The 20,309-nt window shown below is 38.6% G+C and overlaps 1 protein-coding gene across 12 annotated transcripts in view; it reads right to left on the bottom strand.

Moving 5' to 3' along the window:
• LIMCH1 (LIM and calponin homology domains 1) overlaps positions 1 to 20,309 on the bottom strand; it is a 321,761-nt gene that overhangs the window by 33,331 nt on the left and 268,121 nt on the right. For all 12 annotated transcript variants that reach the window (XM_025887550.2, XM_025887555.2, XM_025887556.2 and 9 more), the window contains 3 exons: positions 19,043 to 19,261; positions 3,304 to 3,394; positions 1,991 to 2,154 (listed from right to left, as the gene is read on the bottom strand). In XM_025887550.2, the coding sequence (XP_025743335.2) occupies positions 1,991 to 2,154; positions 3,304 to 3,394; positions 19,043 to 19,261 (474 nt within the window). The remainder of the gene's footprint in view (positions 1 to 1,990; positions 2,155 to 3,303; positions 3,395 to 19,042; positions 19,262 to 20,309) is intronic.

The raw sequence follows: 20,309 nt of genomic DNA, 5'->3' as shown, positions 1-20,309 counted from the left end.
AGCTACGCAGATGAATGCTCTTTAGTTATTGTGTTTGCTTTGTTTCATTTTTAAAAACATACTTTCTAGCAATGACAGTTTTCCTTTCAGTTTAGATCTAAGTGGGGGGAAAAGTCCATTTCGAAGAATAATAAATAAACAATGGCTATGAGTGTAACGTGGATAAGGCAAAATTCTGCAAAGGTGGGAAATCCTGCCTGCCCCCAATGTCTTCCGACACTTTAGTTCGTCCTTTTAGACGTCTAGACCATTCTTTAATCCTGCATGTATAAAAATGGGGAATAACTGGAGACTGAAATCCCCCAAAGGCATTTTTGAGGCTCTACCAAGGACATAGCACTGGCAGCTCCTTAAGGTCAGGGGCTGGGTATTCACTGTTGAACATCCAACGTCTGCTACAGGGCCTGGCTTCTAGTAGGTGCAGTCAATACAGGCTGAGTAAATGATGGATGAACTGGAATGAGACGTGGCCAATTTTTCACTCTAAAGTATCCCAACCTCGGGTTAATTTTTAAAGTTGGGATATCCCCACATATAGTATGCCAGTGTGCAGGTCCATGGTTCTCTACCTTGGTGGCCTACTGGAATCACCTGGGCAGCTTTGAAAAATACAGATGTGCTGCCCCCAGCGATTCTGATTTATTTTCTAGGGAGCATGCTTGGTATTTTTAAATTCTAAAGGGTAGCCAAGGTTGAGAGGAACTGGCATAAATGATGAAGACTTTTAGACTGGGCCTGAAAACAAACCAAATTAATATGAATGAGATGAGACTCCAAGCAAGGAAGAAATTTAATAAAAACAAGACATTAAAACTCATTATATCAGAATAATAATTTTCTAGTTTCCTTGTTATGCAAGTCCAGAGGCATCAGAAGTACCACTGTTATAAAACAGGTAAATATTGGAAAGGGAATATTTCGTAAGCTGCAAATAAACAACCTCACGCACAGGAAACTAACACCTAACTGCAAAGCTTTAGAACTTATATTCCATTTTTCTTTTAAATGTATGTAATTCTTCATAATTCAAAGTTATTTAAAATAAAATTGAAAAGATATTGAATGAATATATACACATCAATATATATCAGTGGTTACTAATAGAGGTAAGTTTCAGTGACTTTTTCTCTCTATTGCTCTATTTCTATTCTTTTAAATTTATATATTCTTTTTTACATGTTTACATACAGTACTTGATAGATTTGTTACATTTGTATGCACATTACTATAAATATAAGTTAAAAAAATGTATAGCTCCAGACTGAATGTTTGTGGCCTCCCAAAATTCATGTTGAAATCCTAACCCTCAAGGTGGTGGTATTACAGGCGCCTGGGTGGCTCAGTTGGTTAAGCGACTGCCTTCGGCTCAGGTCATGATCCTGGAGTCCTGGGATCGAGTCCCGCATCGGGCTCCCCGCTCAGCAGGGAGTCTGCTTCTCCCTCTGACCCTCTTCCCTCTCGTGCTCTCTATCTCTCATTCTCTCTCTCTCAAATAAATAAATAAAATCTTTAAAAAAAAAAAAGGTGGTGGTATTAGGAAGTGGTGCCTTTGGTAGGTGATTTGTGCCCTTATAAAAGAGACTCAAGAGACCTTCCTCACCCTACCCACCAAGTGAGGACACTGCAAGACAGTGATCCGTGAGCCAGGAAGTGGATTCTCACCACACACCCTGGTCTTGGACTTCCAGCCTCCAGAGCTGTGAGAAATAAATTTCTGCTGTTTACAAGCCACCTAGTCTCCGGTAGTCTGCCGGAGCATCCCACATGACCTAGTGCATACATCTTTCTATATGCATTTACATTGTTTTACAATGGACACGTAGTATATTTGTATTTAGAAAAAAAATACAGATTGAAGATAGGAATCGATCTGGAGAGAAAATAAATCTTCATTATGAACAAGCGCCACTGATCTCCATTCACGTCATAAGCGAGCTATGAAGCCGCACTGATTTTGGATCGAACTGCTTTAGTCCACCATGTACATTACCTTTTGTGACAGCACCAACTCCACCTTTCCACTCATCTCATTTTCCAGTTTCTTCTGGTCTTTTTCTTCTGGCACATCGTTCTTCAGTTGGGGGCTGGAGGAAAACTCCACAAAGGGCACAGTCGGGCTGGATCGAGTCACAGTTGTTGTAAAATGCTGGGGTTCTGAAAATGGAGTTATGTTCAGAAACATAAAAAAGAAGAGAACCATGTAAAGGACCATTTATCCTGTGATGCCACGAAGTCCACTGAGTACATATCCTGCCCAGGGCCATAAGGAGTTGGATTTCGGGGTGATGAGAGGTATTAAAGAGCCTAAGATGCCAGAATTTTCTAGGCTCTTTCAAGACATAAAAAAAAAAAATCACACAACACAAAACACATCAAAGGACCCCACTATGGAAAATTTAAGTTCTTAGTAAGAGTCACTGTTTCCCCATGAAAAACACTACCTGAGACAAAATGTTGACATAAAATATAATGGTAGGTGGGTTGGGTGGGAGAACATTAAAGATAGTTTCTATCCAAATGACTGAGTGGCAGCCTGAGTTTTCCTTTCATATTTCAATGCTCCTTTGAAACAGTACATTTTCATAATTGGAATGTATTAAGGATTGCGTGGTACATATAAGGCAGTGAAAATAAAGTGTTCTCTGATATATAAGGAAGAATTAGGTATAGTCTGGAGTGAGGGGGCATATCAAGATGTGGAGGTGCAATCTAGTTTGAAAAAGCACATGCTAAAATTTTTAGGAATGCCATTTATTTTAAAATAATTTGGCATTTAGAAGACGGTAGGAGGTTTTTATGTTCGCCAAAAGAAGAAATGTGTTAAAAGTATTGAGAAACATTAATTTAGGGAACAGTGGGTCTCTATTCATACTCACTGTCCATATTGCTGGCATTACTTGATTCTTTTAAAACTATTCACCAGCTTTTTCATTTTAGTGTCTATGTTATGATATATTTTGAATTATATCTTATCTGATGATGTTCTGTGTGTTAAAATAGGACCCCCAATTTTTAGCATCATTTATTTGGGGAAATATAACCTTTATGATGATGGAGATATACTTTCAAAAAAACAAAAAGATACCACAGTAGCAGAAAAGAATGGGCTCCTGTTTCTACAGCAAGATAAACCATATGGTCAGATTTCCCCAGGAAGCCTCTAGGTGGCAGCACAATCACACCAGTTACAGAGCCTTGCTTCGCTACCTTTCTATGGCTCAGCGGGAGAAATTCTTGACTGTTTTCATTGTAGCTTAACAGTTATCATGATCTACCTTAAAACTAGTTTGTTAGGGGACAAACCTGATGAGGCAGGTTCTGTATTCCCTTTCCGTGTTTCTTCGCCATCATTCTCATCCTCTTGACTGTTCACTTCGGTTTCCTCAGTGGTTGCCTGAAAAGAAAAAGATTTTTTTCCCGTTTGAATAAATTATCTCTTTGAAAGTTCTAAAAGGTAAAAGGTTTCTTTCTTTCTTTCTTTTCTTCCTTCCTTCCCCTTCCTTCCTTCCTTCTTTCCTTCATTTCCCTTTTTCTTTCTTTCTTTTCCTTTCTTCCTTCCTCTCTTTCCTTTCCTTTTTTTTTTCTTTCTTCCTGAATAGTTATTTTTAGGCCAATGAGGTAAGGTGCCTATATGAATTCATACTTTTTCCATTTCCTAAGTAGCCTTAGGGTGAAAAGCTGCGTTGGTTGGAAGGAGACAGTCCATGAAGGAGAAGAGGGACAATATGAGGTCACATGCACCCACCACCCCCCAACCTCCTCTGACCGCCTCAGACGCACACTCCACTTTTCCCTTCCCATCACCACTGAATTTTCAAAATCATAGTCACTACCTACTTGCTCCCAAATGCCTTTAAAGTTGGCTTAGAGTCATATCACCAGTGAAAAAAAATTTTTTTAAGGTTATAATTAACCTTTCAGTAGCTTGTCTTCAGCACAGATGCCTCTGACTCCTAGCACTATGAATTTCATTCTTGATGTTCGCTTTCTCTCTGGGCTCTCAAGAACTCTCTCTTACCTGATTTCTCATTCTTTCTCTCCAACCATTTTCCATCACCTGTCCTGAATCACTCACAAATGTATCAATTATTCTCATACATTCACCATTATGCTCTCTACCCATTTGTGAACTGTACTTTCATCTCTAGCCCGAGTGTCCATCAGAGCTTCAGTCTGACACATTGGTGTCATGGTAAATGACTCACTCAACATGCTAAAAGCTACCTTCATAAAGCCCCTTCTCCAAATCTCACAATTTCTGTTTATGACATTAGTTCTCCCCAGTACACAAATTAAACTCTGAAGTGTTTCCTGACTCATATCTCATGATTGCCTATCATTTGTCAAGTCCTGCCAAGGTTCTAACATAACAGTTTTCATATCCATCTCTTCCTTTCTGTTTCTATAAGCTAGGGCCTGAGTTGATTCTTGACTCCCATGTTCTTCCACTAAGGGGTCTCTCTGATTTGGATCTCGCTGTTTAATTCACTTGGCACATTACCATGATATTCATCTCTTTCAATAGTACCTCAGTTCATCACTTTTATGCCTGTGTTCCTCTCTTTCAGAAGTACTTCAACTTATGTTTTATACTTCTTAAAATTTATAACATTAAAAAAACTTTGGAACAACTTAAATGTCCAACAATTGGAGAATGGTTGAATGAATTTTGGTATGTCCATAGAAGGAAATGTTATGCAGTCATAAAAAATGGTATTAAACAATAAATGATATGTGAAAATACTTATTATTTAATGTTAAGTCAGAAGATGTAAACTGTATATCCAGGATGATGCCTACATATGTTAAACTTTGAATATGCTATATTTATACACAAATACATATACCTGATAATACATATATAAAAATGTCTATAAAATATAGGAAATATACTAAAATATTAAGAGTGATTATTTTTAATGTGCTTAAATTTTGGATGACTTTTTCTTCTTTATAAATATATTTTCTGTATTCCAAAATGTTCCCCGATGACTATTGCTTCTGATTCAGAAAACAAAATCAATCTAATTTTACATTATCTTTAGTTGGGAGCCAACTGATTCCAGAGTAATTCCAAAATTCTTCCACTAATATTATAGTAGTTGCTTGATAAACGTAATGGGAAGGATGATTAAATACTGGCCAGAATATACCTCAACAACCAAAGAGAACAAATTAATGACTATTATGTTTTTTAGTAATAGTGTCTTACTGTAAAGGGCTAAAGTTGAATTTTTAAAATATGTATGAAATACTAAAAGGTTTTAAGATAAATACTAAAATTGGTTTCAGCAAAGGCATTATTAAATACTTTATAAAATATCCCCATGGGTTCTCAAAAAGCTATGAATTTATTGGTGTCTTATAAGTATATATAGTTTACTCATAAATCAAAATTTGTCTTTCAACTAACCAAAAGCCCTTTGTTAAAGTTCATGTATTGGTGGAAACTGTTATTGAATTCTATAAAAACAAAGAAACTTTATGAAAAAATGTAAGAATTGTTCAACATATGCAAATCAAAAATGTGATACACCATATTAATAAAATGAAGGATAAAAATCATATGCTCATCTCAACAGATGCAGAAAAAGCATTTGACAAAATTCAACCACTTTTCATGATAAAAGCTCTCAACAAATTAGGTATAGAAGAATGTAAGTAAACATAATAAAGGTCATATTTGACATGTTCATAACTAACATTGTATTTACTGGTGAAAAGCTCAAAGCCTTTCCTCTAGGATCAGGAACAAGACAGGGTGCCCACTCTCCTCACTTATATTCAACATAGTACTGGAAATCCTAGCCAGAGGAATTAGGCAAGAAAAAGAAATAGAAGGCATCCAAATAGGAAAGGACAAAGCAAAATTATTTGTTTGCAGAGGACATGCTCTTATATACAGAAAATGCTAAAGATTCCACCAAAAAACTGTTAAAACTAATAAATGAATTCAGTAAAGTTGCAGGATACAAAATCAATATACAACTATCCAAAAAAGAAGAAAACCATCCCATTTACAATAACATTGTAGAAATAAATTTAACCAAGGTGAGATATCTGTACACTAAAAACTATTACATTGATGAAGGAATTGAAGAAGATACAAGTAAATAGAAAGATAGCTTGTGTTCATGAATTGGAAGAATTAATATTGTTAAAATGTCCATACAACCCAAGGCAATTTATAGATTCAATGTAATCCTTATCAAAATTCCAATGGCATTATTCACAGAAATTTTTAAAAACCCCTAAAATTCATATGGAACTACAGAAGACCCCAAAGAGCTAAAGCAATCTTGAGCAAGAAGAGCAAAGCTGGAGGCACCATACTTCTTGATTTCAAATTATATTAGGAAGCTACAGTAATCAAAACAGTATGGTACTGTCATAAAAACAGGCACATAGATCAATGGAATAGAATAGAGAGCCCAGGAATCAACCCACACTTTTATAGTCAACTAATTTTTGACAAGGGCACCAAGAACACACAAAATGGGTAAAGGATTTCTTCAATAAATGATGTTGGGAAAATTGGATCTCTACATATGAAAGAAAGAAATTTGATTCTTATCTTACACCATACACAAAAATCAATGTTTAAATGGAATAAAGACTTAGAACTGCAAAACTCCTAGAAGAAAGCAGCAGAAAACCTCCTTGGCATTGGTCTCGGCAGTGATTTTTTGGATTTGACACCAAAAGCACAGGCAACAAAAGCAAAAATAAACAACAAACTAAAAAGTTTCTTCACAGCAGAGGAAACAGTTAACAGAATGAAAGGGTAATCTATAGAGTGGGAAAAATATTTACAAATCATATATCCAATAAGGAATTAATTCCAAAATATATAAGGCACTCTTACACACTCTTATAACCCCACAGCAAAAAAAAAAAAAAGCAAATAAACCAATTAAAAATAGTTAAACAGGTATTTGAAAAGATGCTCAACATCACTAATTATCAGGGAGATCAAAACCACAATGAGATATCATCTCACATCTGTTAGGGATGGCTATTACTAAAAAGTCAAAGGTAACAAGTGTTGTCAAGGATGTAGAGAAAAGTGAATTCTTGCATGCTGATGGTGGGAATGTAAGTTGGTACAGCCATTGTGGAAAACCGTGTGGAGGATCCTCAAAAAAAATAAAAATTAAAAAAAAACTTTAAAATAGAACTATCATATGATCTAGCAATTTCACTTCTGGGTATATATCTAAAGAAAGTGAAATCAGTATCGTAAAGAGCTACCTGCACTCCCTTGTTCACTGCAGCATTATTCACAATAGCCAGGATATGGAAACAACCTAAATAAAAGGTTGATGGATGAATGGATAAAGAAAATGTGATATCTAAATATTACATTATATGTATAATGAAATACATAAAAATATGATGATACATAAATATTATATACAAATACATCATTGGTGTATATATAATGTGTATCTACATACAAATAAATATCTATCTCTTATCTATCTAAACATATGAACACACAGACATAATGGGATATTACTGAGCCATAAGAAAGAAGGAAATCCTGCCATTTGCAACATGGATGAACATGGAGAACATTATGCTAAGTGAAATAAGCCAGACATAGAAAGACAAATATTGCATGATCTCAGTTATATGTGGAATCTAAAAAAATAAAATTGAAAAAGCTGAACTTACAGTAACAGAGAGTAGAGTGGCAGTTACCACAGGCTGGGGTATGGGGAAGGAAAAAAAAGGAGAATGGTTGTTGCTAGGGTCTGGGGGAAAGGGGATAGTGGGGAGTTATTGTTTAATGGGTAGAGTTTTGGTTTTGCAAGATGAAAAGAGTTCTGGAGATGTATGGTGGTGGTTGCATGTTATGAATGTGCTTAATACCACTCAAGTGTACACATAAAAATGCTTAAGATAGTAAATTTTATGTCACATGTATTTTACCACAATAACAAAATTGGGGAAAAAAAACTGTAAAAAATAAATAAAAATTGCTTGCAAATTATCTAAGATTAAAAAAAGCACAAAGAAACTTCAGGCAACAAGGCTTCCAAGCTTCTAAGAGATTTTACAATAGCATCTAGTAGCAAAAATGTGTTTTTTCTTTCGGAGGATGGGGTGATTTTGAACTCCTCATAATTAGATGGGCATTTTCTAGTGATAGATTACCATGTATCAACTCTGGAAGAACATAATATTAAATTAAAATATACTTTTAAAATCCTAGGCTGGAAATAAGCATCATATTTATATTATTTGATGGATTCTGTAACATTAAATATATTAACAAGCCTGAGTTGAATCCCTTTAAAGAGACTTTAATGAGTGAAAGTAGTTAAATAAACCGAAGTCTCTTTTATTATATATGTTATATGTACATGTTGTGTGTGTGTGTTTACATTATTTATGAATGACTGACATAATAGCAGCATTTGAAGATCAACCAGCCTAGCATTACAAAAGAATAATTTAGATTTTGTAATTCAACATACTCCCCCACCACACACATAGAAATATCAATATGTGATAGTATTTTTGTTTTATGATGTCCATATATAAAATACTATCAGAAATACTGATTTTTTAGGTTGTTCCCCCAAATTGATTAGATTATAGAAACTATCTGAGGTTGGCAAACAAATTTGCAGATTTAAATACTGATGAATAATACTTTTGAGAACACTAGTGTTTCCAATTACTAGAAACAAAATAAATAACTACAGAAACTGGGCCAAAGCCTCCCCACTTCAAAAATGAACAAAGAAATGGGCATAATTTCTTAAATCTTGGATGCCATCAATTCTAAGTTGCATTATTTTAGGTATTACTAAGAAAGAAAACACACAGTTAAATATGATACACTTGACTGTAAGATACATACTGGTTTAGATACATTCAAATGTGGAAAGTGTGCCACTTGGAATGAAGGGAATAATTCATGAAGTCCTTTAGACATAATTTATAATGGAAAGGAGACAAAATCCTCAAGCACTACTCACTAAGGATTATTTTACGAACACATCACATTCCAGTAAGATTTTACTTATGCATGACTAATGGAGCATTTCCATTTCCAAGAATTCTCAGATTTCTCAGTGCCTTTCTATATGGCTTACCACTCAAACACTGAGCTACCCGATGACCCTATTTATCTTCCCTTAAAATGATGCTTTAAAGGGTAGTGACTGTAGCCACCTTCAATACTTCCGGCATTTACCATGAGTCAGCGCTGTTGGGGCACCTGACATGGATTATCTCACTTGATGCTTACAGCAAGCTTATAAGGTATGTATCAAGATGATTCTCTTTATACAGGTGAGGAAACTGAGGCCGAGGAGTCTACGTGGCTTATGCAGGGTCACTGCCAGTAGGCAGGGAAGGTGGGAACCGTACCCAGTGCTGGTAACCTCAGCACTCCCGTCATCTGGGTTTGGACTCACACCCACCTCTACATTGTCCCCAGGTATTTAAAGGTTTTGATTGTTAAGATGCAATATAAGAACCTGAGAGTCCCCAAGTTTATTGCTGAAATGATTCAAACTGCCTTTTCCATTCCCTTTTTTTGTTATCCATTCTACTTCTCATCCATTTGTTCTACAAAAGATGAGAACTCTCTGGAGTCTTCTCAGAACAGGAGGCAATCTAGCTAAGTCCCCACTTCTGAGGGCAGCTTGAGACCAGACTGCCCCCATTCACCACCCCCATCTTGGGGCTTTCCACCCAGCCCAGGTTCTGAGGGGTCTGGGGTGCACGCAGCACAACATCCGGCATAGAGCAGATATGTAATCGATGCTAGGTAAGCAAATATGTTATGCATTCTTTATTGAATTTATACTCTCAAGCTTACTTTAGATACATATTATTCGCCCAAACCAGGCTATTAGCTGGCAAAATATTCAGGGTAAATTAAGAGAAAAAGCAAGCTATGACCCAATCTGAATAACATGAGTCCATTTAAAAAATATTTTATATGCACTGAGAAAAAAGAGGAGAACGATACACGTTTTTAAAAAAAAATCTTAGTATCAATTTCTGAGTGGCTGGAGGAGTATGTAATTTATATTTTCTTTGTACCTTTCTGTGTTCTGCAATATGTATAGAATACAGCTGACTCGAGCAAAGGTGGGGTTAGGGGCGCTAACCCCTCTGCACAGTCAAAAATTCAAGTGTAACTTTTGACTCCTCAAAACTTAACTACTAATAGTCTACTGATGACCAGAAACCTCACTGATAACAGGATCAGTCGATTAACAGATATCTTGTGTGTTACATGTATTCCCTACATATTCTTAAAATAAAGTAAGAGAACTAGAGAAAAGAAAATGTTACTAAGAAAATCATAAGGAAGATACATACAGTACCGTATATATTGAAAAAAGTCCACGTATAAGCGGACCCATGCGGTTCAAACTATAAGAGTCAACTGTGTATGTAATCAAGGGAAATCCCCAAGGACAGTTTAATTAACTTGTGTCTGGCCCTTGCATTTGAAGATTTGTTATTTTTGTACTCGCATCACAACTTCAAAGGAAATGAGTTCAAAATTGGCAGTTTTAACCTAATGGACTCAGAAATTTGCCTAAAACAAACCCGCCTTGCTGGAAAATGCACTTTCTGACCCATACTTTCCTTTGGTTTCAGCTAAACAGGGAGATGCCTTCCCTTCTCCGACAGGTAACACTGTCTCAAGAATGACAAGTAAATAAGCACAGATCCCTGGGCCTGAGTAAATGAGAGCACAGACAGGTTACAGGGGCCCAAGCCAGGAGTTGGCTTCTCCTTGACTGAGAACACAATCCAAACCGGCTCAGGTGCCAGACTTAGCCCTGAGGCCACAGGGGGGAGGTGGCAGCTTCCTGGCCTAAGAGGAATCTGGTCTAGCCACCAAATCTACCTAGCATCTGGCTGCTCATTCTAACAAGGATCTCATTGGTGGGTTGGCCCAAGAGTGACACTGGAAAAGCAATTGGAAATACAAAGCAGGGAGAGCGGGAACCATCCTGAGACCCAAAGCTTGGGTGGTCCTGTTTGCAGGATGGAAGAATGATGAGAAGTTAGTCTGATCATTTAAATTCCACGGGCTGGAAGATGTGATACCCGACGTCCTTTCCTGAGCTTCTATTCTGTGACTGAGTGATTTCCTGGCTTCGGTCTCGAATAACTTCTCTGGACAGAAGCCTGGAAAATCGGTCTATTTATGTCTTGGCACCATGACTCAGGTGTCACATATGCCATGCATGTGTTTCTCCTTTCACTTTTATACCTCGGGGTATCTGTTTCCACTGGGTGAAAGAGGATCTACATGGAGAATCAGACTCTCTACTCCTTAGACTTTTTCTTTTTGCCTAAACTTTTCGAACCCACAATGTGAGGCTCTGGTCCATGTAAGATGGGCTGGATTTGAGTTCTTTTTTATTGTCTCTGATGTATCATCTGCAAATGCTTCTTTACCTAAATATCTTTAATGACTTATAATTTCACACTCTTACAATTACTTCTGGACGGAGAAAACAGCTTCTCAAGAAATGCCTGTTGACATCTGACATCTGAAAGGAATTTGCAGTTGGTCTCAGTTGTAAGGAAAATAGCACCTACTCAAATGCCTTCCCCCAGCTCTCACTGCAAAATGAAACGTTTCAAGAAAGATCTGATTGTTTTCCAGGATCAGACAACATTCGTAAAGTTCTGAATTTTCAAGAGGAAGGCCTAGAGCTGATATTATCAAGGTTGAAAAAACAGACCTACCTTATTACTTAGCTTTGAGAAAACCAGATGAAATAGTTTAGAAACCTACTAGCGAAGTCTGGCCCTTGGTCAAGGAGGGAGAATTGTCACAGATCTGGTAGGAAGGGGCTGGCCAGCAGGGGGCATGACCGTCACCTGGGACGAGCTGGTGAGTGGGAGCTGGTCAGCAGGGTCTAGGTGGCAGAGGAAAGCCAGAATTGGGAAAGAGGGAATAACAGGAGGAGCAGAAAGAGCTGAGGAGGCACCACAGGAACATCTGCAGGGCAATCTTCTGGAAAAAGCTATTCACATCTGCATGTTTCTTAGTGAATTACAGCTGGGACGACTGACAAGCTGAGCTGGACGATGACAAGAAATTCATGCCATTTGTTTGAAATTCACACCTGTGCAAGACGGTGATTTTGATGATCTTGCTTTAACCTGAGAAACTTTATACCTACCACTTTTCAGGGCTTCTGAAAAATATATCGTAACTTCCTCCCATTTGTTGTATGACCATATTAAAAGTAACTTAAGGGCACCTCTGCCTGTGAGTCTGACAAGTGCTCTCTAGACAGGAATTCTCACACTAACCATCAGATGCATACACTATTATTATCTTTGTCTTTAATATACACTGAGGCTCAGGTGGGGTTAGATCTTTGACCTACTGCATGGAGTACTCTAGGTACTTTAGGATAAAGGCTCATTTTTGGTACCAGAGAGGAAGGAAGAGATTCAAATACAAATACAACTCACAGCAGATCAAGAAAACACTTGGACTAGCTTTGAGGGAGACATAAATATCTCTCTGTAGGTTACTGAGCAGGAGACATTCATCATCAGCTAAGAAGAATTTCCAACTTATTTTCTAATCCTGGATTCCTGGATTTGTGCTATGACAGGCTTTTCTTATAGAAGCCAATATTTTAAAAATGCCAAGTAAAACAAAAAAGTGTTAGGTTTCTGCTGGGACCTATCTCAGGGATACACCAGGTCCGGTTGCGGGAGACAGGATCCCTCTGCTTGGAGTATGTAGCATCTTAGTCACCCTCATCATCTCTTAACCCTGTGACCCCCTCTGGGAACCTTCCTGTGGCTTCCTCACCACCGTCCAAGCCTTGGCTTCTGCTATTCCCAACGTGCAGAAGAGCCTGCTCCATTCCATCGCAAATCCCACACTTTAGGTCAAGTTTCAAAACCGCATCCCACACAAAACCTTTCCCACTAACCCCAACCTATAATGATCCTTTTTTTTAATATTATATTTATTCATTTCAGACACAGAGATACAGAGAAAGAGAGAGAGCATGAGCAGGGGGAGAGGCAGAGGGAGAGGGAGAAGCGGGCTCCACACTGAGCCAGGAACCCGATGTGGGGCTCGATCCCAGGACCCCGGGATCACGACCTGAGCCGAAGGCAGACGCTCACCATCTGAGCCACCCAGGCGCCCCACCAACATATAAAGATCTTACCCGTTCTCTGCAACCTTATATCCCTCTAGTCTTCTGACCCTATTATCTAGCACTTAATTAAACTGTATTTTATACACTTTTCTGGTTGCTTTATGAAAACTACCCTCCTGGCAAGTTTATGAGGGCTCTTTTTTTTTTTTTTTTCTATTTCAAAAATGGGGCAGAGAGTAGTCCTTAACTCATGCTTATTGGTGAACAGGCAGCCATTGGCAAGGTAATTGCTGTCAGAGTGTCATTACCTTAAAGGTGATTCTGATGAGGACAATCTGGAGTTTGCTGGTATCAACAGATACAGCCAAAGTATTGAAAAAAAAATACTAACAAGCCTAACTTAATTGAGGATCCATTTCTAAAGTGAGAGACCAATGGTCCCAAGAGTTTTCAATGAGAAGGATGAGGTAGAAAGAAACCAGAGAGAGGACAGAATATCACACAAAAGTGGTTGTGCTGGCCCCAGAGGCTGACGCCCCAACCTTAGCCTGCCCCCCACTCCTGGAGTCTTGCCACCACCCTCCTCTGTCGCTCTGCCTCACGGTCTGAATGAACGCTCCTGCCTACGGCCGCCATGGCCTTTGAGCAGTCCCAGCTCGCCCTGGACAACGGTGACATTTTGGTGGCGGGGGAGGCTACTCCTCTGTAAAGAGTGTATCTGTTGGGAATGCAATTTTTGGAAGAAAGACACCATTTAAAAGGAACACTATTCCTTTGACAGCCCTGCAGAACGGGGCAAATGAATGAGAAAACAGCACATTGAGTCCAAGCTGGTCTCAGGCCCTGGGAGGCGCTGAGGTGCAGAAACCACTGTTTTAGGCTGGTTCCCCTACTTGGCCATGACCAGTTCATTCCACCCCTTCAACAGGAGGACACTGGTTGTAACACAGTCAAGAAATGCTTTTCTTGGAATATAGGGAAGGAAGTAAAATGAGGAGTAGGTTTATTGGGAGAAGCGATTCTTTTCAAAGGACTCTTGGGATAACACATTCAGAATGGAAAACTTTTGATGTCCTAAGTTGTAAGTGAGTATGAAGACTGTTTTAATAATGAGCCAACATTTTGTGTAGTACAACTAACCACTTGGCTTAGAGTCTAACAGATATGTATAGGTAGTTATCTACTCAGAAAATACTGTCATAGTCCCTGCCATAGTTGAGGCAAGACCCTGAAGTACTGAGCCAGGGTAAATAAAGGCTACTTCCTATTCAGAACCACTAGGGCTTCTGAACTAGAAATTGCTCCAAACTAGGCAGTGTTTCTTTCTTTTCTTTTTTTTCCTTCTTTTTTAAAGGTTTATTTATTTGAGAGAGAGAGAGAGAGAGAGAGCACGTATGGGCGGGGCAGAGGAAGAAGGAGAAAGAATCTCAAGCAGACTCCACGCGGAGCACAGAGCCCGATGCAGGGCTTGATCTCATGACCCTGAGATCACGACCTGAGCCGAAACCGAGAGTCAGACACTTAACCGACGATGCCACCCAGGCGCCCCCAAACTAGGCAGTTTTTTCAAATAAGAGATATATAAAGGAAGAGACTCCCAGGCTTTTCCAAGAGTTTGGACCTGCATCTTGAGACTGCCCAGGATCAGGCAGGTTCAGGGGAAGAATGTCTGCCAGGCCACCTTTTGTTTGGAGTTTTTCTTGTTATACTGTATACATTTCTGAGGTAACATGATTTCTTTCAGGTCATCCAATTTTGCTTCTCTTAAAACAAGACACTTTTGGGGATATGCAATCAATGTGAAATATTTCAATCCATTTTCTCTTGGCCTTTAGGTAGCTTAACTACTATTAAAGTGGAAAATGCCTGTCATTAAAAAGAGAACAGGCTGTTTTTATAAAAAATTTGCTCATTGTAAAAATAAGAATATGACTCATTATCAAGAATGAGTATATTTTTAAAGGGAGGCTATACTGCTCTAAAACCAAACCAACCCCCTTTTCTTCTGTTTTAGGACGCTTCTGCTTAATGCCACAGGTAACCAGCTTTTTTTCCCCAAAGGGTTAAAAACTTAGAACAAGAGAGATTAAATAGTTGGTTTAGGAAGTTTAGGCATTATACTAACTAGGACTTCTATCAGGAATAAAATCTATTCATCCAAGGGCAGGGTTTCCCCCAAACTCAAACAACAAGATGGTCAGAGGGCAGAACTGGTGAGAGACAGAAAGCAGACACATGCCTGATAGCACAGCCCTCAGGATTTGTTCTTATAATTAATCTGCTGGGCCTAAGTAAGCCCTGTGTACCTCTATTATGTGGCAAGTGTCGTGGGATAAGCATGGCACCAACACTGTTGCTTTTCCAAAGTATAATGAGAAAGAGCTGTGCTCAACAGTACGTGCAAAGGGCCCGTGACCCTAGTAGTCACACTGAGTCATGGAAAGGTACTGATAAGGGAACTTAAGAAATGCTTATTATTAAGTCTGGCAAAAGACAAATAAGAATATAATTACTAACTGTCCCAGAAAAGCAATTCTAGCACTGTAAGGTCTAATTATCGAAACTTGTAATTTAAAATTAAGAGCATATGTTGACTCTACCAGTAAAGTTCTCATGCTAGTAGCAAAACTCAATATTCCATCTTATGATAATTAGTAAAAACTCTTCAGAGATGATAACATTTATGCAAATGAAAAGTGAAATTAAATTCCACGTTGAGAGACTCGGCATTTGCCTGGATCACAAAACTTTGCTCCTGGAGACCAGTAAATATGTTACCATGGTGAGGAAATTATTTTGGTTTACTCCACTTTGAAACTCCTTCATAGGACTTGAGCACCACAGGGAAGAATTACCTCCTCTCAAATCCTCTGAGAAAACACATTTTATTCTTCAAATGACAAATCCCAGAATGAAACTGGACCACTATCTTATATGATATACAAAAATAAATTCAAAATGGAGTAGGGGCTTAAATATAATACTGAAAACCATAAAATACTTAGAAGAAATCATAGGCAGTAAGTTCTTCGACATTTGTCTTAGGAGTATTTGCTTGGACTAGTCTCCTCAGGCTAAGGTAACAAAAGCTAAAACTGAAAAAAGGGGGATTACATCAAAGGGAAAAGCTTTTGCACAGCAAAGGAAACCATCAACAAATGAACAGGCAACCTACTGAATGGGAGAAGATATTTGTAAGTCATACATCTGATACGGGGTTATTATCTGAAATATAGAAAGAACTTACGTGACTTAACATAAAAAAACCATTAAAGATGGGCAGAGGACTTGAATAGATACTTTCCCAAAGAAGACCGACAGACGGCCAACAGACACATGAAAAGATGCTCAGCATCACTCATCATCAGGGAAATGCAAATCAAAACCACAATGAGATTGTGACTGACTCCTGTCAGATTGGCTACTATCAAAAAGGCCAAAAATAAGAGTTGGCAAGGATGTAGAGAAAAGGGAAATTTTGTGCACTGTTGATGAGAATGCAATGGTACAGCCACTGTGGAAAACAGGATAGAAAATTAAAACTAGAACTATCTCATGATCTAACAATTCCACTTCTGGATACGTATCCAAAGAAAATGAAAACACCAATTCAAAGATATATATGCATCCCTATGTTCACTGCAGCATGATTTACAATAGCCCAGATATGTGACAATGGACAGCTACGTGTCCACTGATAGATGAACGGATAAATACGATGTGGCACGCGCGCACACACACACACACACACACACACACACACACACACACACAAATGGAGTATCACTCAGCCGTGAAAAAGGAGATCTTGCCATTTGTGACAACATAGATGGACCTAGAGGGTAATATGCTAAGTGAAGTAGGTCAGACAGAGAAAGACAAATACTGTATGTGAAACTAAAAAAACAAGCGAAAAACAAAACAGACTCATAGACAATGGAAACAAACTGTTACCAGAGGGGCATGGGGTTTGGGAACAGGCAAAATAATTAAAGGGGATAAAGAGATACAAACTTCCAGTTATAAAATAAATAAGTCATGGGGATATAATGTACAGATATGGAATATAGTCAATGATATTATAACTCTGTATGGTGGTGGATGGTAACTAGACTTATTGTGGGGATCTTTCGTAATGTGTAAAAATATCGAATCACTATGATGTACACCTGAAATTAAGAAGAATGAAGGGGAGTAAGTCAGAGGGGGAGACGAACCATGAGAGATGATGGACTCTGAAAAACAAACTGAGGTTTCTAGAGGGGAGGAGGGTAGGGGGATGGGTTAGCCTGGTGATGGGTATTAAAGAGGGCACATTCTGCATGGAGCACTGGGTGTTATGAACAAACAATGAATCATGGAACACTACACCAAAACAAATGATGTAATATATGGTGATTAACATAACAATAAATTTAAAAAAATAGGATATGATATGTCAAGTGTACCATAATTAGAAAAAAAGATAAGAGATAAGAAGGTATCTCCAGAGATAAGAAAAATAAGATCCAGTCCACTGGTGAGTTTGGCTAGCTGGGTCTTCCAACTCAGCCTTGGAGCTAGGAGACAAGTTCCCTTCTGAGTCAAAACCTCCTAGGCTCTGGGGGTAAAATCATGACAGTTTCCGCCATCCTTTGTAATTCCAACCCAAACGCTATCAGTGAAAACTGGAGAAATCAGCATCTGGTGAGGACGAATGAAGACTGTGCAGAGTCCAGCTTGCACCCTAAAACCTGGGCTGTGTCTGTGGCCGTGGGAGTTTGGGTATGAACCACAAAACAAGTATGAGCCTTTCTGGTGAGAGATCTAAGAAGTGGAATCTTTCTGACTTCATTTTACATTGAGCCCTTCTGGTGAGAGATCTAAGAAGTGGAATCTTCTGGTGAGAGATCTAAGAAGTGGAATCTTTCTGACTTCATTTTACATTCCAAAGCAGCAAAGAGAATAGAATATCGAGTTTTCTCTTCTGCTGTTGTTGAATCATCCTACATTTTTCAGCTTGGCTATTCAATAGTTGCTTCCAATTGCTCCGAATTTAAGGGGCTAAGCTAAGAAAACATTTTATTGCTTTTAATGTTTTTGGGTTTTTTTGTTTGTTTGTTTTTAAGCTAATAAGATAGATACCCTTTTATACATATTGCCAAGGATGGAAAGCCAGGTTCTTAGGACACCAGTCATTTTCACACTGTATTGACAAGTCTGATGGGGAACAAATGGTGGGCGGGGGGGGAGGTGTTTTAGAGATGTATTTATTTTTCTGTAACACTAGATACCAAGAATGTGAAGACAAAAAAAAGTTTCTCTTATTCATAAGTGATAATACAACTGCTATTATACCCCACTGTTAGGGTTGAATTGTGTCTCCCCACAGCACTCCAAATTCGTATGTTGAAGTCCTAACTCCTAGTACCTCAGAATGAGACCTTCCTTGGAAAGAGTATCATCGCAGGTATCAGGGTTACATTAGGTACGGTCATCCTGGAGTGGAGTGGACCCCTAACCCAGGATGACTGGTGTCCTTATAGAAAAGGGAGACTTGGACACACACAAGTACACAGATGGAACGCCACGTGAAAGAGAAGGCAGAGATCAGGGGGATGCTTCCACAAGCCAAGGAATGCCAGAGACTGCTAGCAAACCGCCAGACACTAGCGGAGAGGCGTGGAGAAGAGTCTCCCTCACAGCCAACAGAAGGAACCCCTGTCAATACCTTGAATTTGGACTTCTGGCCAGCACGACAATGAGACAATTAATTCCTGATGTTTAAGCCACTCCTTTGGTGGTACTTTGTCACGGCAGCCTTAGCAAAATAATATAACCACAGCGAGAGAAATGACCGTTATCAAGACCTCCTTCTTTTTAAAAACAGATTCTTTCACAGTGGAATTATCCCCAAAAGGAAAAGAAAAGTGTGTTCTTACTCTCAGTTCTTGGGGAACAGAATTTGGCTTCTTTATGTTGATCTCAATGCTACTGTTGCCCTGTTTGAGCTCCACTGGGGACCCATGCACTCTGGCCACACCTTCAAACATCTGGGATTTTGTTAAGGAGGAGGCAGGTGCCACCATGGGACATTCTTTCTCCTTCTCCTTCTTGTCACCATGAACTGTTTCTCCATTCATGCTGACCTTCCCATCTACCTATAAGAAACACAAGGAACAAAAACCACATGCTATTTCCCAAAGGAAGACTGTAACGAAATAACACATTTAGAGTCACAGTAAAACATTATCATTTATTAATCACAGTCCAGCAAAAAATAAGGGCTCTTGTATGCTTGCATCAGTTCTAGAAATTAGGACTCCTATAAATGACCTCTCGGAGGGCCTCTTTAAAAGGTCATCAATCTTCTCAGGCCCCTTCACTTTGGATTAAGTTTCATGTTCACCTTACTTGGCATGTGCTCTTATTTTTTAAAGTGTAGACTCAGAAACTAATAATACACTATATGTTAATTCATTTTAAATAAAATAAAATAAATAAAGTGTAGAAAATCAAGGAATTTTAAGTATAACCACATACTTGGGTTGTAGTACTTCTTCATTTAAATTCTGAATGCTATTCCACAATTTTGAGATTTTTTTTTTTTTTCCTGGCTAGCCTGTAAATAAGGTGGAACGTACCTCAGATCAGGAATCTTCTGCAGCTTATCCTGTGGTAAGGGGGCAGTGGGTACATTTTTGCAAGCTAACATGGAGGGCCCCTGGCCTGATGCTATGCTATATCACAATAAATCCTTATTTCCAGTTAATTTTACGATCCCAATTTTTTCAAGAAAAAAGGGTCATACACATTAAAATATTTTTGTTTTGTACCCATGTCTAGGGAAGGTGGTGAAAGAAAGAGAGGAGGAGTAGAAATGGTGGTTAGTTAGTCTGGCTTATTGAACGGCATCTAGAACTCTCTGTCTTAAAGTCTGAGGCAATGTATACAGTGGTTATGGGAGGAAGCTCAGAGAGCCTTGGATTCAGTCCTGGCTCTATCATTTAAAAACCACACAATCTTCAACAAGCGTCTTATCCTCTGGGCTTAGGTTCCCCATCTACCAAGTTTATAATCACTGCATCCCCCTGATAGTGCTGTGGAGGGGATTTTATGGATTAACATAGGTACAGAGTTTAGAACAGTATCTGGCACATTTTACGTATGTAAATATTAGCTACTATTATTATGAGGCTTTCTAAAATC

This window comes from Callorhinus ursinus, unplaced genomic scaffold (genome assembly GCF_003265705.2).
Source record: "Callorhinus ursinus isolate GAN/ISIS: 27379988/994484 unplaced genomic scaffold, GSC_fseal_2.0 scaffold4, whole genome shotgun sequence".
NCBI lineage: Eukaryota > Metazoa > Chordata > Mammalia > Carnivora > Otariidae > Callorhinus > Callorhinus ursinus.
Note: the sequence above shows the minus strand (reverse complement) of the source record. Positions and strands in the feature narration are given on the sequence as shown.